Raw genomic sequence first — 27,083 nt, 5'->3', positions numbered from 1 at the left:
GCCACCCAGGGTCCTGCTCATTTTAGAGAGACCAGGTTACAAGTTTTGTTCCCACCTTCCCTGCCACACCTACAGCACATCTCACCTGCTCACTCTTGTCGTTTCCTTAGGGTCATGAGCACTGATTGTGGGACCTATGAACCAGGAGGTCATGGTTTGATTACCGGTCAAGGCACATGCCCAGGTTGTGGGCTCAATCCCCAGTGTGGGGCATGCAGGAGGCAGCTGATCAATGATTCTCTCTCATTACTGATATTTCTATCTCTCTCTCCCAATCCCTTCCTCTCTGAAATCAATAAAAATATTTATTTTTTTAAATAAAGGGTGGGTCTCGTCCTTGCTCGATGAGCTTATGTTGCAGTTGGAAAAAGCACGTTTACATTCAGGGCAGCACTGCTCCCTTCCCCCAAGGAACCTGGGGACCCATTAGTCTTCCCCTAGGAATCAGTCCATCCAGTCAGCACCATGAGCTCACATGTAAATGATGCATTTGACCCTTGTGACCTTCCCACAAAAATACCACTGTATCTTTAAGCTAGCCACTTCAATAAGAGGTGAACGTCTCCCTCCTTTCACAGTGACTTTCACTAAGAGGAAAGTCACTAATTGGCCATCGGTGTGAACCACTAGCGTCAGATATGACAGGGGCAGGAGCTAATCAGGAATCATTGGCAGCGGCAGTGATCACGATACCTGACGCTGCTCTGGGGGGCCAGCGAGGCTGGGATTCGGAGCTCCAGCCGCATTACCTGAAGCAGAGCCTTGGCGGCCGGAGAGGCAGTGTGGTGCGGAAAGGATCAATTTGGAAATCTGAATCTCTGCTTATTGGCTGTGGAACCTAGGGGTGGCATCTGAATCTAAGAGTCCTGATTTGTTAAAATCTGTAGAACAGCGACCTGTAGGGTTATACTAGGCAGTGGTTCTCAACCTGTGGGTCGCAACCCCTTTGGCGGTCAAATGACCCTTTCACAGGGGTCGCCTAAGACCATCCTGCATATCAGATATTTACATTACGATTCATAACAGTAGCAATATTACAGTTATGAAGTAGCAACGAAAATAATTTTATGGTTGGGTCACAGCATGAGGAACTGTATTTGAAGGGCCAGAAGGTTGAGAACCACTGTGCTAGGGAGTCAAGTGCATGGACCCTGCAGGCCAGTGCTCCACCCGTGCATGGTCTCCCTCAGCACCCACCGGGGAAGGTTGCTGGTGCAAGAGAACCTCTTAAAGTCTGTGTTCACAGCCCTCCCAGGTTTGACCAGGGCCAGCACAGGTCCCAGAAGGTGCACATGGACTCAACAGGCCTTTGTGCGGTGATAAGGGACTGGAGGGGCCGAGAGCCTGGCAGGGCCCAACTTTCTAATTTTCTTTGGTGTCAATTAATACGAAAATGTCTGCTGGATTATGACAGAGAGTGGACTGCATCTGCAGATCGACCTGGGGAGAACTGACATGCTGACAATATTAGGACAGGATGTCTCTTTCCACTTACTGGGTCTTCTTTAATTTCTCCCAGCAATGTTTGTTGCTTTCTGTAGAGCGATTTTGCATGCTTGTTTTTGTTTTTTTTTTTGTTAAATTGATTCCTAAGTACTATATTTTTTGATGCTATTGTAAAAGAAATTTTAAAAAATTGTTCTCCAATTATAGGTTGCTCTCAACAACTTTGACATTTAGAATAGGCTGGAAGTTGTCAAGGCAGTGATCTTTGCAAATTCAAAATAAATCGACTTATTCAGTGCTGCAGAGCTCTTAGGAAATGCCCAAACCAGGATTCAAGCTCAAGCTTTTTACGCACAAAGTCGAGGGCTCATTCTATTCTGCAGCTCTATGTGAGGTAGATGAGAAGCTTACACCTCTAAGTTACAAGAGCTCAACACATATCCAGTGGGATTAGAAAAGAAAACCACTTAAATATGACTAATACAGAAACCAAGACCCAGAGTGGTCTTTCCTGATCACCCCACCTAAACGATTTTCTAGTCACTCCTTATCCCATTACCTTCTCTTATTTTCACCAAAGCACTATTGCTAGCATGTAAACATTCTGTTTTTGACCCATCCCTTCCCACTAAATGATAAGCTCCTTTAAGAGTTTGGATCTTACATATCCCATTCATCACTGATATCTCAGTGTAGTGGCCATAAAAATATGGCTGTCAGGTTTCCTGATGTGGACAGCATGATGGACCGACAGCCCCGGCTGCTGGCCTTCTGCATCCCCTTAACTCCCCACGGCTGTTCTCATGCAGTGACAGTGATGGAAGACTAATACAGGCCTGTTCCCGCGGGACACGGGACTCCCTTACTGGGGGCCCTGGGGCTTGAGAACTTCCCCTGACCTGGCTGAGACGGTCTTACCAGGCACTGCAGTCTAACCCTGCTCCCGTCCGTCTCCCCTTCACAGGTGTCAGTCCTGTGTCCCATGAAGGCTTTCCCCCTCCCATTATCTCTCCAGCACGTCTCAAGTCATCTTGACAGCTGCTTCTCAGACAGCCCAACGAATATAGTCCTAAAACAGTACTTGATGAACAAATGGTGGCCCAGGTTCATATTGCAGGCAAACCACAGACCCAGAATCAGAACCCAGGTCCCTGCTCCCTCACTCCAAAGCCTTTTTTTCATCACCAATCATGTAAGAAATACGTTTTTGGCCAGAGGGCCACTGCTCTGATGAATCTGAGGGGAAAATGCAGCCCCCAATGGCCAAGTCCCACAGCTGCCCTCCACCTCTGTGTATAAGTATGCGGACCGTAGTGGGCGTGAAAACATCTGTCCTAGGTTCAGAGAGAACTAAAGCTATGGCTTAGGTCAACAGAGAAAGCTGGCTTAGGCTGAAATGAAAGGCAGCAAGACCTCGGTGTGTTGCCTCGTAAAAGGGATGTAGGGATAGCAGCCACACTGGCAAAGCCAAAGAAGGTCATCAGAACAGAGCAGAGATGGCCATGAGTCTTTCCCAGGTCTTGGCACATGAACTGAAGCTCCTGTGCAGGTACTGTGACAGCTTGAGGTGAGGAATCACGTCTAGGATTTCAGGGTGAGGCTTCATAATTAAAAGCATGGATTCTGGAGCCAGACCGTCTGGGTTCGAATCCCAGCTCCTTTACTTACTAGTTGTATGAACTAAGGAAAGCTCCTGAACCTCTTTGTGCTTTAGTTTTCTCATCGGTAAAATGGGAATAATAATAGGTATCTACCTTGCCCTGACTGGCTAGCTCAGTTGATTAGAACATCCTCCCAATACCCCAAGGTTGCAGGTTCAATCCCTGGTGAGGGCACATATAAGAATTAACCAATGAATGCATCAATAAATGGAACAATAAATCTAGGTTTCTCTCTCTCTCTCTCTCTCTCTCTCTCTCTCTCTCTCTCTCTCCCTTCCTCTCTCTCTCTAAAGTCAATCAATAATTTTTTTAAAAAAATTATTGCAACCAATGAATGCTTAAGTAAGTGGAACAAATCAATTTCTCTCTCTAAAAATCAATTAATAAAAAAAAATTGGTATCTACCTCACAGGATTATTTGAGTTAAGATCTGAGAAATACTTAGAACACTGCCTCATAGATAGTTAGCTTTTATGATCAGTAACACATTTAAAAAGACATCTTTGTCTTTGAGCACCTCAACAACTTACGAGTAATGCATCTCAAATCAGGAAAGTCAGTCATGTTTATTTGATAAAATATTAATCACACACAGTAAAAACGTTTTTGAGTTTGGGCACAATGATAGAGTTATTTCAGATGTCTCAGTTTTGGGGAGATAAGATTAGCATGGTACACATTTCACAAGACTGCTGTAAAGGTCACAGAGGAGGCAGTGAAAACTTATCAGCCACACATTCCAAGATACTTAATGTGTTCTTATCACATACCACACATTGCATTGCATGCTTTAAGTGAACTCTCATGTAATCTTCACAATGATGTTGTGGAGAATGTCTTGTTTCTATTTTACTGATGCAGAAATCGAGGCTCAGAAAAGTAAACTAACTGACCCAAGACCACGTTTAGATTGAACTCATCAATGTTGTGCGTTCATGGATTTCCAAGACCCGTGCTCTTTGCACTAAATTACTTTCTAAACCAGTCATATATAAAAGCACTTCACAAATCGGAAGGCCTTTTGATGCAAGTGCAAGATGATATCATCTGCAATATCACCTGGAACATTAGCCAAAAGTAAAAAAACCCAGGTTTCAATTCCACCCTTGCCAGTTAGCTGTACGGTCTTGAGCAAATTAGCTCTCCTCTCTTGCCTTCCGAGGAGCTTGGAACTAAACTCTCTAAAGGCCCTTCAAGATCTAACATTCTAGAATTTTCTCATGTGATGAAAGCTTCTCCCTTCTCTGTCTTGACTATTTGGCTAATACGTTTTGTCAGCCACGAAGAGCTTTGTTCACTGACTCATCCACAAAGGGGTGAGAAGGTGGGGAACAGTGAACATTAGATGACAGATTTGTAAAATAAAGCTTAGGCTATGGATATACCCTGTCTCTCCTGCCTAGTTAGTACATCATCCATTTTGAGTGTGTGTGTTTTCCCCCCCTTTTTTTGGTTTGTTTTTCATTGTACTTTATATCATTATTTCAATATACAGAATTTTAGACCCTATGTCCTGTGAATAATGTTAGAGTATTTTTGAAGTTTTTTTCCCCCCACCATCTCAACAGTGACCAACTGAAACCAAGAATATTGGGGGGAAAGTTGGAAATTTTTTAAACTGTAATTTTGTATAACTATTTCCAAAGTTATAACCAAATACTGTAGCTGCATCATTCATCTGAATATTCACTGGACAGCTACTATGTGTCTGCATAGAGTGTGGGGGTGACAGATGGCGAGAGTCCTGCTCTTGCCCTGTCTCACACATGCCCCCCTCCCCAATCACATGCTGTATCCAGTTCCCCAAGCCTCTGGGAACTTGAATAGCAGCCCATGGAGAAAGCAACAGAAACCTGAATTTTGAGATGTTGAATGTATTAGTAATCTGCTTGTGGTAATCATTTCACAATGTATAAATCTATCAAACCAGCATGAAGTGCACTTTAAATATATACAGTTTTGTCAATTATACCTTGATAAAGCTGGTGGAAAAATAAATATCTGATATATATACATATATATATATATATATATATATATATATATATATATATATTAGAAGCCCAGTGTACAAAAATTTGTGCACTGGGGGGGGGGTGTCCCTCAGCCCAACCTGTGCCCTCTCACAGTCTGGGACCCCTCGGGAGAGAACCACCTGCTAGCTTAGGCCCACTCCCCTGGTGGCAGATGGCATGCCCAATCCCGCAGTGTCTGCCCCATCTCCCCGATCGCGGATGACAGGCCCGGATCCCGCGCTGGGGCAGCCGATGGCTGGGGATTGCACTGCCGTCAGCCCCAGGCAGGGCGGCCAGTGGGATCTGCCCACAGTATGCAAATTAGCCTCCATCATTGTTGGTGGTTAATTTGCATATCACGCTGATTAGCCCATGGGAGGCGTAGCGAAGGTATGGTCAATTACCATGTTTGTCTATTATTAGGTAGGATATATTCCCATTTATGTAAAAAAAAAAAAGAGAGAGAGAGAAACCTGAATTAACTGAGAGAATCCTATATTGACCAGTTTTATCCTAAGTTGATCAAAACTTCAATCTCCATTACTAGCCAGATGGGGCTTGATATTGAAGTTAAATTCAGAAATTAAAAAAATATATATATTTTTTCTTTTTTATATGACAGATATATCTTGGCCCAGACCAGGCGTGGTCAGTTAAAGGCAGGTAAACCTCAGTGAGAGTGGAAGGCAGGAGCCTGGCGGCACTGAGAAGAGCGCCAGGGCAGCCTGGCAGTGGGGCGGGGGTTGGTGGGGGGAGCATGACCTGAGAACATGGTGAGACTGGAGTTCGTGGACAGTGGTCCATGTCTCACGCTCTCCTTGGGTGACTGTCCCTAGAACAGGATCTGGCAGACACAGCCACTGGTGTGCTGAAGGAGGGAGCCCAGAAACAAGCTGGGCATCACCAGACCAGTGGGCAGGAGAGTCTGTGAGGAGGGGGCATGCTGAGGGGAGGCAAAGCAGAAGTTCTCCAGAAATTCAGGCCGACAGGAGTCTGTCCCTGGGCAGTGGGCTCCAGCCACTCTCTTGAGGGGTTGAGTAAGGCTGTGGGTCTCTGAGAAAGAGGACCGGGTCCAGTCAGATGTGGGATCTGAGACCACAGGTAGGTTAACAGGGACATGACTCAAGAACAGGCAAAACCCCGGGGCTGACGCTAGCTCACAATCAAGATTAGGGCCAGAATGAGTAAAAGGGACACAGTCTCTAAGAGCCCCGACTTTACTTGGGGTGCAGGGTGGGCCTTGACCTGAAGGGGGAGGTCAAGGGCCTCTGGCTGTGAGCACAGAAGCTCCTGATGCCAACATAACCAGCAGGTCACGGTTCCCCAGACTTCCCAATGGTAGGGATGCATTAGAACGCTGCCTCTCTGTTTATTTGTTTGTGCACTTTCAAAAGATGACACGGGGCTAACAATTTTCATTATGTCCAATATGGGAGCCTGTTATCTACTGTGACCCATTTCACATCCAGGAACACTTTGACGTGCTCAGTTATACAAAGGGAAACTGAATAAAGGGAAGTCTTACCATCTGACTACATTTAGCTTTATGGAAACTGACTACTTCTTCCTAGTGTTTTTCCTTTTTGTGGTGGACTGAGGGAGACGTTCGTAGCTCAGTGCTGGTCTGCAGGGCCCTGTTTTGAAATAGCTGCTGCAGAATAATATTTCCACACTGTGTTCCAGCCTTCCTAGGCTATCCTGGGAGAGGTGGTGGTGGTGGTGGATGTCAGACCTTGGGGGTCCAGCTCTCTCCCCTGCAATGCTCACAGCAGCGCCCTCTCACCTGCTGCACACATTGTGTTCCATGCGAGATTGGGTTAATGAGCAATGCCAAAAAAAAAAAAAAAAGGGCTGAAAATCACTGTTTTCGTCCCCAAGCCCCTTGTTTACTATTGAAGAAATGGGATCTGTAACAAAGCTGAAATTGAAAATCAGAACTTTGACTCAAGATTCAAATCCGAGAGAGAGAGAGAGAGAGAGAGAGAGAGAGAGAGAGAGAGAGAGAGAGAAATGAACCATGCCTACTGATTTTTGTAGTGTTCAGAGCCTTATGCAGGGCTCTATGTGACTGGGTGTGTAATGACAGCCAAGATAGTCAGAGGTTGCCCAGTCAGCGTGACTCTGTGATTGAATGTCAACCTATGAACCAGGAGGTCATAGTTCAATTCCCAGTCAGGGCATATGCCCGGGTTGTAGGGTCGATCCCCAGTGAGGATTGTGCAGGAGGCAGCCGATCAATGATTCTCTCTCATCACTGATGCTTCCCTTTCTCTCTCCCTCGCCCTCTCCCTTCCTCTCTGAAATCAGTAAAAACATATTAAAAAAAGATTGTCAGAGGTCCAAGGCGACCTTACCACTGAATTCAAAGTCCTCATTTTATTTCTAGCCAAAAATAAGCATCTGGGCTTTGGAATCTGGTCTGGGACCAATGCGACAATGATTTTTACCGTCATTCACTAGAGCTCATCTGAATCAGTCAGAAAACACAAGGGTGGGGGGATCTCAGAGACGCTGGGAGCTCTCCAAGCTGCTGGTGTTGAGGAGCTGGGAGGAGATGCTCGCCTTGCCAGCAGTCTGTGGGTTTGGCAGGTGACACCAGACTTGTCTATGCTGGACGGCTGGGTGGTGAGGGGGAGTGTTTGGTAGCAAAGGGAGAGCAGAAAGAAGGATCCAGGCTTAGGACAGAGAGAAGAGGGCCAGGTTTCTCCCTGCTCCTTGTCCTCCTCCCGAGGGCCTGGGCCTCCTGCAGGTCAGGGCTGTGCCTGGCCCAGGACAAGGCAGGAGTGTCCGTGGGGACTATATGGAGTTCATGTCCCATGAGGAAGGCCTGATATTTCAGGGTTATTTAGAATAACATTTATTTTTTCTCTAAAAAGCCATGAGGAGTTCAGATCTGGCTGGAAACGGGTTCGCATGTTTGTTTTCCTCATTGTCTCAGTGGAAAAAAGGGTGGGTGACTCAGACGGCAGCCTCCGCCTCTGGGCTGGGGCCCGGGTCGGTCTCCACTCTGTTCTTTGCTCCTCTAGGGACCTGTGTCAGCTGGGGGAGAAGCTGCATATTACCTCCCACATTCGCTCCGAGCTTCCAACAAGGGTCTCCCCAGGAGGTGAGAGATCTAAGATCAGTTTTAAATAAGCAAATGGTAGGGAAAGAAACAAGAAAGGGGAAGGTCCCCCCAGGGATGAGAAGAGAGAAAGGGCAAGGTCTCCAAGGAAGGCCTCCTTCCTCCCCGCCCTCCTCACGCCCAGTCTCTCCCCTGGCTCTCCCACTCGCTGCACCGGGGGCCGGGCCAAGGTCACCAGAAGGCATCTGTGGGCACGGCCTGGCTCCATCCCAGTCATCCCTGCGGTCAGAAGTCCAGCTGGAATAAGGGGTCCTGACCTCTAAGCACCAAGCATTCTCTCTGGAGGGGAAGGAGCTGTGTGAAGACCTCCGATAACATTCTTCCACGGGAGGTTCAAGATTTCCCCCAAAGCATTCCTATGGATATCGCCCGATCCCAGATGGGGCCCAGGAGCTAAAAGAACTCTGCTGTTGAGTTACTCAGGAGACTCAGGGAATTCTAGAAGTTTAAATATTTACAAAATATTTAAGGGAGGGGAGGGACGAAAGCCTCACCAAGCATTTTAGGAGAGAAAAGGTGGGGAAGAGATAAAAACAGTCTGTTGAACTCTGCAAAGTCTTTGTGTCATAGAATTTGACACATGACTACTGTGAAATCCCTGCCAGGGAGCTGGAGAAGAAGGGAAAAAAGGCAAATAGGAGACTGAACATGGTGGGGCTCTGGCCTTCTTTCAAAACCTTCAAGAGCTCCAACCGGGGATCTGGTGCCTAATATCCCCACACTCTGGTTTGAGGTTTGGGCCTGCTTTAAGCTGGGTCCTGCTCTCCTGCTCATGTGGCCTTCAGAGGTTAATGCTAATGTACAGACAGCACCCTACTGCCCTCATGGTCAGTTCTCGGTGATTTAGAAACGTCCTGCTTCTCCTCGCTGGCTATTCTGTGACGGACAAGCAGCCATGGTAAACAGGTGTGGGCAAAGGGGGTTAGGACACATGGGCAAGAGTCAGAGCATAGCCCCAGGATGGAGTGAAAGGGCCTGGGTTCTAGGTCTGGCGACAATGCCTCATGACTCTGTCGCTTCGGGCCTTTAAACCTCGGCTTCCTCACTTGTGCAACAGGAATAATGCTAGCAGCTCCGCCTATCGTAATTTGTTTCTTTATCCTCAAAGGAGACTGCCTGACTGTTCTGCAGAGTGTCATATTCTCTATAAACACCAGATACTTCAATCACGTCCTATTCCTCTTGACCTCCCAAAGTAAAAAATCACCATTATCAACACAACCGCTACATGGGGAGCAGGCCACAAGCTGCCGCGCTCCCCTGTGCACCTGTACACCTTCCCATCTTCCTCCAACAACGTTGGGAGGGAGCATCATCCCCACTGCACAGGTGACAAAGCCCCAGACACACAGAGGTATTTATTCAACATCGTGGAGCAAATAAATGGCAGGGCTGGGACTCCGGGGCAGCCGGCCTGCCTTTCAGGGTCCACGTGAGGGCGGCTGTGCAGGCCCTGGAAGAAGGAGGGGCTGAGAGGACTCAAAGGGATGCCAGCTTTCCCAACAGTGGACGACTCCTGAGCCCATGAATAATTCACCAGAGCACTGTGCTGAGAGCTGGCTCTTTTGTGTGTGGCACATCTGGTCAGGGACAGCTGCCCACGTCTGGGCCACAAATGTGCGGGCTGGACCTGCCTGCTCAGAAGCACAGCTCAGAGCAGCTTTCTGCTCCATTCGCAGGGGGCTGAGAGCTATTCTGATTCCCAGAGGAAGGCGGGGTTCTTATATGTGCTTTTATGCATGTGTGCGCACGCACATGACAAAGAAACAAACAGACAAAAAAACCTCCACATGTGCGATATGAAATCGAGACATTCATCCTTGGACTTGCTTTCCCTCCATGAGCCTCATCCCTGGTTTCCTTTTGGGAAGGGCTCTCTCTTATCAGGAGGTTGTGTTCTCCACCCTATGTCGACAGTCAGACTTGGTGTTACTCCTGGTCTGGTCTTGTTCCTAGACAGGTTTCATTCCAGGCATTTCTGGCTGGAATATGTGAGGAACTGGAGGGTGGCAGCAGACAGCAGAAGCTGAGAATGGCAAGAAAGATTATAAAAAAGACTCCATCTGCCACAGAACCTCTTCCAGCTGAAAGTGAAAAACAGAAGTTGTTTTTCTTTTTTCTTTTTTTTTTCCTATAGGTCCTATTGCAACTCTTAAAATAAGAAAAAGAAAAGGGAATATTAGCTTTAAGGAGGGTCCGTATAGGAAGAAGTCTGTACAGGCCCAAGCAGCAGGCAGGGCTGTTGCATGGCACAGCTGCTGGGGGGTATCTCTGCAGTGAACCCCATGGGGTATCTTTGTGGATGGCCCTGTGGGAGATGAGAAACTTGAGGTGCACAGGCAGTGGGGCTACGGTCTGTCCTGTACCCACGGAGAAGCAGAAGCACTGGATAATGATGATTTATCTCTGTTCTGCAAGAGGAAACCGAGGCTTCAAGTGACTCACATAATCACATTGCTGTGATTTAAACTCAGACACCCTCACTCCAGCCCACGCACTCACCAATAGAGCCTGATGACTGCATGGAAGCCTAGAATGACAGAATTCTTGGAATACCCCAGCCCTGAAATGTGAGCAATACGGGCTGGTGAGGCAGGAACCTAAGCCAGCTACACCCCTGGTGGAAGGGGCCAGGGAGTGCTTCCATCAAAGTGTCCAAAGAGGCAAAAATACCTGGGCTTGGTTCTGCCAGACGGTCATATTTCAGGAGGTTAGGGAGAAAGAGACAACATTTATAATAATAAAAGCGTAATGTGCTAATTAGACCAGACGACCTCTGGATGAAGCCAGGGGCGGCGAGGGAAGCCCAGGTCCTGGGTGGCAGAGGGAAGCCGGTGCCGGCAGCTGGCAGCCGGGGGAAGGAAGGCCTACTTTTGCACTAATTTTGTGCATTGGGCCTCTAGTATTATAATGGAAAGTCAGACCTGGGTTAGGTTAGAATCTTGGCTCAGTCATTTCTAGCTGTGCAGCCTTAGGTCAAAATCATTGCTACTTGGAATGAAGTTTTTAAAAGACAGGAATGCCTCAGAGATTCTTAGTTAGCTGATTTGCCATGGGTTCTCAGCATCAATGACTTTTATATGCTTCTCTATAAATATATTTTTTATTGATTTCAGAGAAGAAGGGAGAGGGAGAGAGACAGAAACATTAATGATGAGAGAGAATCATTGATTGGCTGCTTCTTGCATGGCCACCGCCCCCCCCCCCCCCCCCCCCCCCCCCGCCCCTGGGATCGAGCCCTCAACCGGGGAATGTGCCCTGACTGGGAATGGAACCATGACCTCCTAGTTCATAGGTCAATGCTCAACCACTGAACCACACCAGTTGGGCAACATGCTTCTCTTTAATTGATGTGCAACCAGGTTTAAGAACTACTGATTTAGGCTCTCCACCTGCCTCAGAAAAAAAAAACCGCCCTGCTCAATCATCCTACAGTTGGAGATGAGTCCAAACAAATGTCAAAGAGAATTTCTGCAATTTAAAACTCATTTCAAAAAGCTGAGCTATTCCTTCTGAAGGTTAACAAAACCCAAATGTAAGTCAGCATTCCCCTTCTCACCTGTCCCCTCCCAAATGCATAGAAATGAACATTGGATTATACATCAACAATAATGCCCCCATCCTCCCGTCTCCCCCCGCCGCCCCCCCCCCCCAAAAAAAATTGGCAAGTGTAGCTGTGTAGGATGGTGTGAAATAGATTGACTAGACAAACAGAGGTGGAACAGAAAAAAGATCAAGGTGAGAGCTGCCATATGGGATGGTGGATAGGTAACAGGGCACAGAGTGCTAGAGAGTGAGGGAAGGGGAGAAAGGCACAGGGCTGAGAAATGGGGTGGCACTGAGGTACCTGAACACATTACCGTTAGCACAAAGTACCTTTAGCTTCATCACAACCCCAACAGATCTCAGTTTCCCATTTGAGTGTCATCAGGGCCAGGGGTCCCTCTAATATTTGGTAACCCCTTCACACTCTTACCCTTTGCCTATTACTCCTCTGTTGAAGAGGAGCTTTTAGCTACAGCCTGCTCTCCTTATTCAAGGAACCTGAAAGCCCTGTCACAGCCCCAACCGCCAAGCCCCCAGCTGCCCTAACCGTCAAGCCCCCAACCACCAAGCACCTTGCCCTTTGGAGCAAGGTCTGTGCTTTCTTACCTGCGCTCTCCTCAGCCTGACTGAAGCCGCAGATCTGACAGATGCTCTGGACCCATTTGTTCATGTCCTCCTCGGTCTCAGCCACCAGGTAAAAGGTGCGCTCGCTGGTCTTGATGTCAAACACAAAGCTATCCTGCAGCTCCTTCTTGTTGAATGTCAGGCCTGCGTCCACCTGCTCACAGAAGTTGAGGTTGATGATCCGCAGGGGCTTCTTGGAGTGGTCATTCTTGTAGTATTCCAGGACGTCGGGGTCACCGCTCATCCGGCCACTCCGCAGGATAAACCAGCGTTTCTTCCAGGCCTGAAGGGGAAGGAGTAAGAGGAGGGGGAAAAGGTCATCAGTTGTTTCAAAGCTTTTCACGGGTCCCCATATTATTGCGAGGTTAAGAGTAGGCACTGGTGCACCTATAGGCTGAACATGGGCTCTCTCTCCCATTTTGCCCCAGAATTTCAGAAAGAAGGGATAATTTTGGAAGGCATTTCACTATGGAAACAGTTTTATCACCATGAAGTGAATCGTGGCATTCCCACTTTTTAGATCAGGAAGTTAGATGTGGACTAAAACACTTTAGAGCAATTATTCCATTAGGCTAGACCAGTGATGGCGAACCCTTTGAGCTCGGCATGTCAGCATTTTGAAAAACCCTAACTTAACTCTGGTGCCGTGTCACATATAGAAATTTTTTGATATTTGCAACCATAGTAAAACAAAGCCTTATATTTTTGATATTTATTTTATATATTTAGATGCCATTTAACAAAGAAAAATCAACCAAAAAAATGAGTTCGCGTGTCACCTCTGACACGTGTGTCATAGGTTTGCCATCCCTGGGCTAGAATACAGACTCAAACTCATAGTACTTTCACTCACAGGGTGAGCTTGGAAACCATAACATCTCAGTTTATGGACGGGGACCCCCCCCTAAGATATGGTGCGCTGAAGCAACAATGCCACACCCAGCAAAGAGAAGAAAGCAAGTTTCCTAACTTTCTGTACATTGTACATTGTGTTTTTCAACAAATCACGATGCCTTGAAAGAATCACAGAGAAACTCTTCTAAAACGTCTCTGAAGCACATAATTTTAGGATTTTTCTGCTTGTCGCCTTCACTGCTATATCCCCAGCACTTATAAATCAGAACATCTCATTTCTGTGCGTAGAGCCTCCAATGCCTTTTCATCTCACTCAGAGTAAGAGCCACCTCACTGTGGCCAAGGGGGAGGGGGGTCCCTCATCCCATATCTCTCACCTCATCTCCTGCCATTCTCAGCCCATTCTGCTCTGGCCACTCTGGCCTTAAACAGGGGCCACACACTCCAACCTCAGGGTCTTTGCTGTGCTTGCTCCCTCTGCCTGTAATAATCCTCGCTCAGATATTCCCATTGCGTATTCTTTCCTTCAAGTCTCTATTCAAATGTCACGTTATCAAAGAGGCCATTTCTGACCACCAAAGCCTCACACTCTCTTTCTCCGCTGTACTGGTCTCCTAGCACTTACACCGCCTCAAATACCATATTTATGTTGAGTGTCCGCATCCACCTCCCAGAATGTAAACTCCATGAGGGCAAGGTTGGTTCTCTCTTATCCCATGCCATAGCCTCAGTGTTTAGAATAGTGCCTGGCACATAACTGGTTACTGATAACTACGTATTTAATTAATGAGTGAATCATTTTCTTACATGAATTCCTCACTGCACTAGTAGGTCATGGGGACAGAACTGATGCCTAATAAGCCTTATTAGACATAAATGAGGGTTAGGGTATAGGTAAGAAAATAAACATAAATACTATTTATTTACAATCATCTGAAGTCTTGCCAGGTCACTGCTTATAGAACTCCATGTGTGCTGTGTGTACGCATGCCGCAGGGAACACATACACGTGCACATGTGTGGGTCAGGTGCATTTAAAAAAATATTGTCAATAGTTTAGCTTGTATTTAGTTGATGTGTGCCCTTCAGGGCTAGTCTCTGCAGAAAGAGCTGTCTCTGAATCTCTGGAGTGCAGGTGTCAGCATAACCACACACAGACGCCCTTGACAACAAGAAAAAGGTGTTTGCTACAGATAGCATCGAGGCCTGTCAGGTTCAGCTTCCAAGGAAGCAGTGTAGGCTGACAAATGGCTGCCTATGAAATGCTGATAAATGTATGACAGAGCAGGCAAGGCTGTCTGGTCCAGTCCCAAATCCCAATCCCTCTTCTGCCACAACACCTCTTCAAGTCCATGCTGTTTTTTTTGAAATCAAACAATTCAGAACAAAGCAACTTCAAAGAGTCTAGCTCAGTGATGGCGAACCTTTTGAGCTCGGCGTGTCAGCATTCTGAAAAACTCTAACTTAACTCTGGTGCCGTGTCACATATGGAAATTTTTTGATATTTGCAACCATAGTAAAACAAAGACCTATATTTTTGATATTTATTTTACATATTTAAATACCATTTAACAAAGAAAAATCAACCAAAAAAATGAGTTCACGTGTCACCTCTGACATGCGTGCCATAGGTTCACCATCACTGGCTAGCTCAACTTCTCTGATCCCCTCAGGTGAAATGAAGCTTTACTTCCTCTGAACCTTAATAAAACTTTTAAAAATAATCCTCACCCGAGGATATATTTTCATTGATTTTTTAGAGAGAGGAAGGGGGATGGGGAGAGAGAGAAACACTGATGGGAGAAACATCAATCAGCTGCCTCCTGTACGCGCCCAACCAGCAAATCTAACCCACAACCTAGGTATGTTCCCTGACTGGGAATTGAACCCACAACCTTTTGGTGTATGGGATGATGCTCCAACCAACTGAGCCACCCAGCCAAGGCAATAACACTTTTCATGTACTTCTCATGGCATGTCATTTTTTACAACCTATTACAGGTATTTTTGTATTTGTTGTTTCTTCACAAGTAGACCATGAACAACATCTCCTATTCCTGAACCTTTCTGATCTCTCTGGCCTCATTTATGTATAATTCATCCCTCCTTCCCTCCCTCCCTCCCTCCCTCCCTCCCTTCCAGCTAGCCATCCAACAAATATTTATTTAGTGCTTACTATGCAATAGGTATTAGTCCAGATGCTGAGGATATAGCATGAATTCCAGATCTTACAGGAATTCTTATTATATATTATTCTCCAAATGTGCCACATAGAATTAAATACGATAAATAATAACTATATACCATGACCAAATGGGGTTTATTTCAAGGATGTAAAACTGATTCAACATTCAAAAATCAATCAGTATAATTCATCATATTAATAAGGTTAAAGGAGAAAAACCATGTGGTTATATCAATCAATGAAAAAAACATTTGACAAAACTCAACACCCATTCATGATAAAAACTCTAAAAAAAAAAAAAAAATACTGACACAGGCAAAATCCTGAATGAATCTCCAGAGAATTATGCTAAGTGAACAGTCAATCCTGAAGGGTTATACAACTCCACTTATATAACATCCTTGACAAAATTTAGGGATGGACAGCAGATTAATGGTTGTCAGTGGTTAAGAAGGGGGCTTGATTCCAGTCAGGGCACATACTCAGGTTTTGGGGCTGTGATCTCCGCAAATTGTTTAACCTCCAGGATATGTTTTTATTGATTTTAGAAGAAAAAACAAACATATCTTCATGACTTTGGGGTAGGCAAAGATTTCCTGAATACACAAAAGGCACTAATACAAGAGAACAAGTAACCAATCGTACCACATTAAATGTAACCTCTGATTATCAAAAGGCACCATTAAGAGAAGGAAAACCCAAGCCAAGACAGTGAGAAGAGATACTTGCAATGCACATGACTGATGAAGGACTCATATTCAGAACATATCAAAAAACTCCTACAAATTGGCAAGGAAAAGGCAGACCACTCAACAGAAAAATCAGCAAAAGATTTCATTAGGCACCACACAAAAGAAGACACCCAAATGGCAATAAGCATATAAAAGATCTCATCTCCATTCGCCATCAGGGAAGTACAAATTAACACCACCACACAACCACAAGAAAGGCGACAATGAAAAAGACTGACAATAGTAAGTACTGGGAAGGATGTGGAGAAACTGGAAAACTCATACTCTGTTAGTAGATGTGTCAGTTGGTATAATCATTTTGAAAAACTTAGGCAGTATCTACTAAAGCTGAACATTCATGCCAGCCCCCCACAATGCACTCCTGGGTACATACCCCAAATGACTGTGTACAAACATTCACCAAAATAAACGTCCAAGTACATTTGTCACCACACTGGTCATAATAGCCTATATCATGCCTGCCTGTCTACACTCTCTATTTCAAGTGCTTGTTACTTATAGTCCGGACTACTGTCATGGCTTCCTAACCAGTTTCCCTAATTTAATATATCTAAATGCTTCCAGTTTAATCAGAGCAAAAAAGTTCTGATCCTTTTACTCTCCCAACTATTTAAAAATGTAATGGCTCTCCATCATCCGAATAGCAAACTCCAAATTCTATGGTTTAGTTTTTGTTTTTGTTTTTTTAATTACAAATCATTTCCAATGCAGTAAGACAGACATAACATAAAATTTACCCATTTAAGTGTGTAGTTCTGTGGTATTAAGTACATTCGCATTCATATTGTTGTACAACCATCAACACCATTTTTTTCCAACTGAAATTCTGTATCCATTAAACACTAACTCCCTCCCTTCTTTCCCCCATGCCAGCCCCTGCAATCCACCATTCTACTTTCTGTCTGTCTGATCTTGACTACTCATGTAGGTGAAATAATACAATATTTGTTCTTTTGTGACTGGCTTATTTCATTAGCATGATGTCTACAACGTTACTCCATGTGGTAGTATGTGTCAAATTTCATTCCATTTTGATTATCCCTTTTATCTGCTGATGGACTCTTGGATTCTATGGCTCAGATTTAAGGCTTTCACAATCTAGTTCAAATCCACCCTTCCATCTCATCTCTACTCACATATACATGGTATATATTCAAACCAAGTTGCTGCTATTTAAACCAAGTAGAATTTTCACTATTTCTAATACATGCCTGGTCTTTTCCACCTCCACATACTCAATTTCCCTCCCAATCTTCCTTCCTTTCTAAATTCTCTAAAGTTTTGCTTATACTTGAAAGCTATCCTGCCATTTGAGACAGGCCAGTGAGCCAGGACAAGTAGAATAGGGAAACTGAGGCAGCTAACAAACTGGCAGAGCAGTTTACAGTAGATACAGAAGTTCACCTCCCTAGAGACAATGTGTCTAGGCATCTAGATGCAGAAAAGCAGCAAAAGCAGGTGGATGATACCAGGACCAGCTGCAATGACTAATGACCCCCTGCCCTGGTGCTGACCAATCATTGGAGACCACCACCCTGAAGGAGCACACTTAGAAAACTGATAAATATTCTGCTAAAACCCTCCCTTGAGACCTCCCCTAAGATTCCTGCCTGCAAGAGGAGAGATACAAGCCTCAAGACAAAGGACTCAGCACTCTGTCCCCCTCTGGGGAGCCATTAAGTACATTCACATTGTTGTACAACCATCTAGGTCTTCTTTACCTACTTCTTCCCCCACAGGCATGCATCTCTTAAACTCTAAAGGGCCCCATGAGAGACTTGCATCCAGGGGAGCAATGGGCAGTGGCAGCTCCTCACAGGCTAACCCTGTTCCAAGGCCCCCTTTTCTCTGACTTCCCAGAGAGCTAGGGTAGCCCAGCCAAAGCGCTCCTGTTGCTTCTTCTATGCTAAGCCCTTTCTTGTTTTACTGTCCCCAGCTTTCATAAATGTTCCATCATCTGGACTCATGTTGTGAAAATTTTCCTGCATGAAGTCAAGAACCCACATACTGCCAGTCAGGCCTAGGCAGACCCGCCAAGGGCCAGGTCCCCTTTCCGGTAACAATGTCATCATTTTTTATTACCTTTCACCCAGTGTTCCACCATCTAATGCTCTCAGAATATAGCTCTTCCTCTTCCCCAAAATCTTACATGTGGCCTTCCTTCTATGTTATAAGTACTCTTATTTATTGAACTAAGTAACATAGCCAAATCTCATTAAAATACAAGTATACTTACTCTTAAATATCTCATCTTGAAACCATTTTTCCTAGTTTCAATAATAAATGATATTAAACCACTTTAAAACATCAAATAGACAATATGAAGAAGAAAAAAGGGTATCAGCTTTTGCCTAATTCCTGGTACAACCCATCTAAGCAGAAGAAACACTATTAATTCAGATCAACAAAAATTCAGACCTGGGGGAACAAGCGCAGAGAAAGAAGGAGAGCAGAATGAGGTAGATGATGCAGAGTGTGGTGAGAAAAGCTTAAGATTAGAGTGAAAAGACTGAATTATATATTTCTATAAACTTGAACAAATTTGTTAACTTCTCTAATATATAAAATATATATAAAAGGGGGGAAATGCAAAACTAAAAATATTGCTTTGAGAATTAAGTGAAACTAATAAACGTTGACGTGTGACAGGTGCCAAGGACATAGTTATTGGATCTAAAGCTGCCTGAGGACATTCTGAGATCACATAATTGGCAGAAGAGTCACTGTTATAAAAGATGCCCAGATTTCCAATTCAGTATTCTTTCTACTGTATCATCACTGCGGAGGGTTTAGTGTGTCCTTTTTCTTGCCCTGAACCACGTATCAGCATGCCTCTGAGTTCTGCCTCTTTGGTCAAAGGCATCACTATTCTTTCAGGCTCCCAGATCAAAATCGTCTACTCCCCTTCAGCTCTTCCTGCTACTTCCTTGCCAGTGCCCAATCAATGAGCTCCTTCTATAGTACTCAGTAAAAAAAGCACACATTCCGCTAAATGCTTATAAAGAAAAGAGGCAAGACCCAAACACTCCTTTCAAGTAACTTATTTATGATGTTGCTCATATCCCTAAAACAAAAGGCAGCTTTTCAGAAACACCATGAAAAGAGACACAATATGCTATCAGACCACTGACAGGGAATCAGTGGGTAGTGGTGAGGGGAGGGGGAAAGAGAGAAAGAGAAATACGAATGAATATGAATAATGAAGAAGGTAGGGTTTGCTATATGGTTTTGGGAAAGAAGGAGAAAAGAACCTTTTGTTTACAGCATACAGTATGACTAAGGCCTGGGTATGGAAAAACATAAAACCCATTCAAAAACCTCACATAGACAACAGTATGGTGGTTAACAGAGGGAAAGGGAGTGGGAGGGAGGCAGAAGAGGTAAAAGGGGTCAAGTATATGGTAACAGAAGGAGACTTGACTATGGGTGGTGAACACACAATGCAATACACAGATGATATATTATATGATTGTACACTTGAAACCTATATAATTTTATTAATCTATGTCATTCCAATAAAATTAATTTAAAAAATGAGTTCAGAGAATGTGGAATAGTCTCTTTCAATGTGGAAAAGATGAGTCTGGTGTTCCTGGGAAGCCTTGGATGCCATCCTAAGAACTTTTATCTTTCCACTGAAGAGTACAGATCAGCAGACAAATGGTAACAATAGCTGTGCTCTAACTGACAGAATGAGGAAGGCCAAATAGGGAAAGGAAAAATCAGAGGCAGGAGAACTATTTAAGAAGCTGTTGCAATAGTCTATAACAGCGAGAGAAGATGGCAAGGAGATAGGGGAAGACAATGCAAATCGCTTTACTCAACAACGGAGCTTAAAGAAGTAAGTATATGGCATGGGGGCTCTACTCTCAAAGTGAAGAGAGAATGCCTCCACCTTCTCTGATGAAATAGAAGTGACTATTTTCCTTTTGTACCCAAATCTAGTAAAAAAAAACAAACCATTTCACAACCACCCAGACCACAGACACGCACCTTGGGTACATAAGGCCCGGAAGTTGCATCATTCCTAGCTGTTGAACAGAGAGTGATGTCCCACATAAACCTGTCTCTGTTATTTGGGTTAGATTACAAGGTCTCTGAGCATGTAGAATGAAGCCATGGCTTCTACCTATAGCTCTTGGCACCTAGAAAATGCAGGTGTGCCCCAATTTGACTTTACACTGGAGTGTCGATCACATGAGTGTGGTGTTCAGTCCTGGGCGTGATGAAGGCACTTGGGACCAGGATTCAGTGAGCTTCTGCCTGGAGTCATGTTGTAGTGTTTTGAGGTTTAAGGGGCTGACACAAGGAAGAGTGATTGTCTTTCTCTTGAGTGACTCCACATACTAAAGTGGAACTAGTGCCAGTAGGGGCATGCTACAGACAAGCAGGTTTTGGCTCAGTATAAGAAAATGTTTCCAAAAGAGCGGTCTAAAGTTGGTGCCTCGGAAACGGAAGAACTACTCATCACTGGAGATACTGAAGGAGGTAGACTAGGCCAGGGGTCAGCAAAGTTTCTGGGTAAAGGTCAAAGAGGAAATATTTTAGGCTTTGTAGGCCAAATGCCACAACTGGCCTATTCTATGGTGGCATGGAGAAGCCACAGACAATTTGAAAGCAAACAAGAGTGGCTGTGTTCCAGCCAAACTATTCAGAGAAAGAGGTTGCCCCTGGTCAAGGCTGGGAGTCAGGGGGAGACTGAAGAGGAGGCTTGAGCAGTGGATCAGTAGATAGACAAGGGACTACTGTCTCTCCCAATCCTGACAGCCTTGTATATTTTTAATCAAGAAAATTGGATACGGTAATACTTCATCTAATCCGTTATCTCAGATTACTGGAACAGGGGATGCCTTTTACTGAATAACCAAGTACTAACTAGAAACTCTTTTAGTTTCAGCCTTGACCGTTGAAAATATTTCTAAAACTCCAGAATCTTCCGCCCTGCCTTAGGTATTAGACCAACGATAACAGAACTTGCTGACTAAGGGCTTCTCAGAGCCTCAAATAATCTTTTCAGATACCAAATCTCACATGCCTTGTGGCTAAAGCTGTAGAAGGGTCAAGACATTTCTTGGAAGAGGGTTTTGTGTAACTCCTAGAAATGGGCGTGTCCTTTTAACTTCCCTCTTTCTGCTGAGGGTAAAGCTAAAAACTGCCAACAAGCCCAGGAGGATTCTCTCAAGTGAGGATTATAGTTAATTAATCAGGCTCTAACTGAGCTCTCTAGGTGATATCAATAAACTGAACTGATTAGTCAGGGATATTAAAAACATAACACTTGCATCTCCGAAAGCTGTTTGCTTTATATAAAAAGAATTCACCAATAAAACACACATACTCAAATACTTTTGCTTAGTGAAACTCCCCGGTGGTGATGAGGTTTGAGTTCCAGCTCAAACAATCACAAAGACACAGAATTTGATCTGACTTGTGAGTGCATGATGTACACAGCTCTACCCCAATACACTGCAGCATGAAGGACTCTAGACCAGTCTTCTGTCCCATAACAGTTAAGAGCAACCAATAAGAGAGTCCAGTGGGTCATGTAACAGGCACACATTTCTGGAGGAACACTTCCTGAGTGAGTGATTTGCTGGCTGACCCCTGGCCTAGGCTAGGGGTGGGGAGGAGACGGAAGAGGGGGCTCAAGCAGTGTATCTGTAGATGGACAAGGGGCTAGGGTCTCTCCCAACCCTGACAGCCGTATGTGTTTTTAACTAAGAAAATCGGATACAATAATACTTCATTTAATCAGATTACTGGAACAGAAGTACGAGTTTTACTGAATAACCAAGTATTAATTAGAGTCTCCCTTGCTGCCCTTCCTCTGGGAATCCTTCAGCTACTCTGGACCCAGGGACTGTATACTCTGAGGGAGGCAAGAGAATGGCACTTGCTGAGCTCCCGCCACGTGCCATGTGCTTCCTATCTACTAACACATTTAATCCTCAAACCAACGCTGCAAGGCAAACACGATCCCCTTTTTACAGACGAGGAAAATGAAGTTCATTGAGGTTAAACAATTTGCAGTGATCACGGTCCCAGAACTTCTGGTCCAGTGGGTCAGGGAGAACCTGAGGAGAGCTAATGCAGATTACTGACTACACTTTGAGAAACACTGCCCACAGAGTTTATACAAGGCCAAGTTCACCATTAGTTGGTGATGGCAATAGAGGGATTAGAATCTAGGCCTCAGTTCCTAGTCCAAAAGCATTTCCACTTCTCAAATCCAAATCCCCCTAAGAGAGGGCAGCATAACTACATGCTCATCTGAGTAATAAAGTTTCTCTCTGATTCTAGAGAACCATATTTGTTCCTACGGCACAGAATGAACTTTATTTTACCACAAAGACTGCTACATTCTGGTCAGGGGCTTTTTTATTTCCAGAATTTAGCGCAGTGCTTGACACCATGTTATATACTATGTAAGTCAATGAAAAGTATACCAAAGGAACAAGAGAAAAGAATATCTATTTGCTCTTCTTTTGGTAAAAACAAACAAAACCTCTCAATCAGATGACCTGCCAAGGTAACACTTCCAGGATTTGGCCCTATCTCCATCCTGAGTGAGATGGTACACAGATACCTTTTATGTGACACTGACTCAACTCTAGGCTTTGGGGGAGGGGGAGTCATAGCAGCCTAGATCAGTGGTTCTCAACCTTGGCTGCACATTAGAATCACCTGGGAATCTTTTTAAAATCCTGATTTCTGGGCCTCATCCTCCGGAAATTCTGTTTCTTTGTTATGGGGTGGGGTCACAACATTAGTATCAAAGAAACAGAATTTCCGGAGGATGAGGCCCAGAAATCAGGATTTTAAAAAGATTCCCAGGTGATTCTAATGTGCAGCCAAGGTTGAGAACCACTGGCCTAGATGAAGCCAATTAATGCATTTCATCCAGTGACTGGTTGCCAGTGTGGTCATTAAGATTCAACTCAAAGTGGACCCTTTCACTGGACAGGAGACTGTGGTGATGGGAGCCAGAACTTGCAGAGCCCACCCTGTGTAGTCTGGAACAGCCAATCTAGAGAGGGCAGAGTTAAAAAAGATGAAATGTGCGTCCTAAAACAAGTTGACCCTGAAGCCAGGTTTTCCCCTTGTTGGCTGAGGAGACTCACACTCTTTTCTCACTTAAGGCAATTTAGGCCACTATCTAATCAACAGAGGTTTTAGCGCAGGGGTAGGCAAACTTTTTGACTTGAGGGCCACAATAGGTTCTTAAACTGGACCGGAGGGCCGGAACAAAAGCATGGATGGAGTGTTTGTGTGAACTAATATAAATTCAAAGTAAACATCATTACATAAAAGGGTACGGTCTTTTTTTTTAATTTTTTTTTTAGTTTTATTCATTTCAAACTGGCCGGATCCGGCCTGCGGGCCGTAGTTTGCCCACGGCTGTTTTAGCGTGTGTTCTGTATTGAGACCCAGAACCAGTTCATGACCTACCCCAGGAATAACACAAGGGTCCTTTCCATGTGCTCCTGTCACATCCATTATTCAATCCACATTCCACTTTATGTTTCTTTTCCATTAGTATGTACAACCCCCCTTCCTCCTTTGAATCATTCAATCAACATTTATCAAACCTATGCGAGCCAGGCCCCTTAGGGCCTCATGTCCTGTGGAAAGGACTCAGGTAGTGTACACAGGTACCTCTGTGCACGGAGGTCACTGCTCCAACAGTGGCATGAACAGAGATCACCTGCTAGGGAGGAGCCGGGAAAAGTTGTATTGCACAGGTGACACCTAGACTGGGTTTTAAATGATGAGAGGTGCTTTGCTGGTGGAAGAAAACATGCTGGAAGGGAAACTTTTCGGGAAAAGAGAATAATATGAGCACAGCTGACTCTCGTTGTCTACAAAAGTTACGGTTATAATGTCACCACAAACTGCATTGGTGAACACGGAGTCACTTTTCCTAGGAGAACCACAGGGCTAGGGTTCTGCAAGCCTCTGGCCACAATATTTATTGTCAACCAATCAACACATAATCGTGTTTTATGCTTGTTTCTGTGTGAAGATACCTTATACTATTGACTCATTAACATTGAAATTGGGCCCAGCAGCACATAACTCAAGTCTGAATGAAGCTTCTCTAACTAACACATGTATCTTTTCACGTTTAGAACACCAGACCGAACTGCAACACTAAGCTTGGGGGCCATCTTAAGCAGCAAAACCACCATAAAAAGCACAACAGTGTGAAGAGCATGACATTAAACAGAAAGATAAAGGACACTCGTTTACAGTGTGAGAGCTGAAACGAGAAGGCTGAGTGTGCCTTTGTTCTGCCCCAGCTGGGAATGAGTGTGTGGGGGCTACTCCAGTCTTCATTGCTCTGCACATGTGCTTGTCTGGGACTGACCAGGAAAGCACTGTGAATACTGAGTTGGGGGTTTTAAATAAATTTTAGCAAGTAGGTGAGTTTTTTAAAAATGGAATCCGTGAATAGGAGTATCAACTATCTACACCAGTGATGGCGAACCTTTTGAGCTCAGCATGTCAGCATTTTGAAAAACCATAACTTAACTCTGGTGCCATGTCACATATAGAAATTTTTTGATATTTGCAACCATAGTAAAACAACGATTTATATTTTTGATATTTATTTTATATATTTAAACGCCATTTAACAAAGAAAAATCAACCAAAAAAATGATTTCGCGTGTCACCTCTGAGGTTCACCATCACTGATCTACACTAATAAAATAGAAACATGCAAATTAACCATCACTCTGTCACTCTGCCACACCCACCAGCCAATCAGAGCAACTATGCAAATTAACCCAACAAAGATGGCGGTTAATTTGCATACACAGGCAGGTCGCAGGGGGGCAACCCAGGCTTCCAGTTTGCCCTGGGCTCTGCTCAAGGAGTGGCTGGGGGTCTGGGTCACAGGGGGCATGGGTTGCCAGGGGCAACCCAGACTTCCAGTGTGCCCTGGGCTCTGCTCAGGAGGGGCTGGGGGCCTGGGTTGTTGGGGACAACCCAGGCTTCCAATCCGCCCTGGGCTCCACTGGAGGAGCTGGAAAATAAAAAAGGAGGGGCTAGGAGCAGCCAAGCCTCGCTGCTGCAGCTGGACCAAAGGCCTCGGTCCCAGGTGCCGGAGGAAAACCTGTGCCAGCAGCCAGGGGAATCTTCATGCAATGGGCCACTAGTACAAGATAAAGCTTGGTGTGTTCAAATAATAAAGGTGAGTTTGGTGAAGCTGAAGAGAGGATGAAAACTGTGGAAAGGAGCCATTTAAAAAATATATATATATATATATTTTATTGAGCTTTTACAGAGAGGAAGGGAGAGGGATAGAGAGTTAGAAACATGGATGAGAGAAACATCGATCAGCTGCCTCCTGCACGTCCCCTACTGGGGATGTGCCCACAACCAAGGAACATGCCCTTGACAGGAATCGAACCCGGGACCCTTCAGTCCGCAGGCTGACGCTCTATCCACTGAGCCAAAACAGTTAGGGCAAAAGGAGCCATTTTAAGAAGGGCTTCACAACCTGGGTTTTATGCATTTTATCTAGATTAATGGTTCTTAATATTAATTATTTAAAAATATCATTGATTTTTATTTTTTTTAAAAATATATTTTTATTGATTTCAGAGAGGAAGGGAGAGGTAGAGAGAGATAGAAACATCAACGATGAGAGAGAATCATTGATTGGCTGCTTCCTGCACACCCCTCACTGGGGATCAAGCCCACAACCCAGGCTTGTGCCCTGACTGGGAATCGAAACGTGACCTCCTGGTTCATAGGTCAATGCTCAACCCTGGCGCCACACCAGCTGGGCTATTATTGATTTTTATAGAGAGAGGAAGAGAAAGGGAGAAAGAAAGAGAAACACAGAAGTGAGAGGGGAACATCCATCGCTGCCTCCTGCACATTCCCTACCAGGAACTGACTTTGCAACCCGGGCATGTGCCCTGACAGGGTATTGAACCAGCAACCTTTTGGTGCATGGTACAATGCCCAACCAACTGAGCCATACTGGCCAGGGCTTAATATCAATTATTAATGCAAAATTTAAAATTATAGAATTCTCCCATACAACAAGAATGTACTTTTTAGTATTACCTAATAAGTAAAAGTTACTATAAATTAACTGGATTATTTTATTATTCACAATATTTATATTTTTTAAAGTATGATTACATGCAAACCGGTATATAAGCAATGTGTGCGTGTGTGTGTGTGTGTGTGTGTGTGTGTGTGTGTGTGTGTTTCAAAGACCCAGCCTACTATGTGGGAATCACTGTCATGTACCTAAGTGGGCAGCCCAGGCAGAGGGAACAGCATGTTCTCTGAGAAGGAAAAAAACCTTGGTTCATGGGAAGATGTGACAGGAAGGCAATGGATGGAATATAGTGAGCAATGTGGAAAGTAGCACGAGGGAAAGGCAGGGGAAGATTATAATGGAACCTTGAAGGCCATTTTATGAAGTTTAGATTCTATCTGAAATAGTACAAGATCCCCCAATAACAGCATAATTAAATTAATTGATATATCAGCAACTGAAGAAACAAACTTGAGAACAACACAGTATGATCCTATTTATATGAAAAACCCTGTATATTTATGGACGCATTTATAGTTGACCCTTGAACAACACAGGTTTGAACTGTGCAGGTCCACTTATATGCAGATTTTTTCCAATAAATATACAGCTGGCCTTCCATATCCCTGGATTTCACATCCACGGATTTAACCAACCAAAAGAGTATTTTCAATTCATGATTAGGAATCTACAGATGTGGAGGGCTGACTATATGCACTGTCTATGCCATTTTATATCAGAAACTTGAGCATCCTTGGATTCTGGTATCCATGGGAATCCTGGAATCCCCTACAAATACCAAGGGATGACTGAAA

The 27,083-nt window shown here is 44.5% G+C and overlaps 1 protein-coding gene across 3 annotated transcripts in view; it reads right to left on the bottom strand.

Annotated features, from left to right (window-relative positions):
* GAB2 (GRB2 associated binding protein 2) overlaps nucleotides 1-27,083 on the bottom strand; it is a 164,462-nt gene that overhangs the window by 36,613 nt on the left and 100,766 nt on the right. For all 3 annotated transcript variants that reach the window (XR_004970370.1, XM_036324852.1, XM_036324853.1), the window contains exon 2: nucleotides 12,399-12,699. Coding sequence is in view for 2 of the 3 variants with exons in the window: in XM_036324852.1 (XP_036180745.1) it covers nucleotides 12,399-12,699 (301 nt within the window). In the remaining variant the exon portion in view is untranslated. The remainder of the gene's footprint in view (nucleotides 1-12,398; nucleotides 12,700-27,083) is intronic.

Source organism: Myotis myotis, unplaced genomic scaffold (genome assembly GCF_014108235.1).
Source record: "Myotis myotis isolate mMyoMyo1 unplaced genomic scaffold, mMyoMyo1.p scaffold_m19_p_10, whole genome shotgun sequence".
Taxonomy (NCBI): domain Eukaryota; kingdom Metazoa; phylum Chordata; class Mammalia; order Chiroptera; family Vespertilionidae; genus Myotis; species Myotis myotis.
This window is presented reverse-complemented; position numbering and strand designations above follow the sequence as displayed.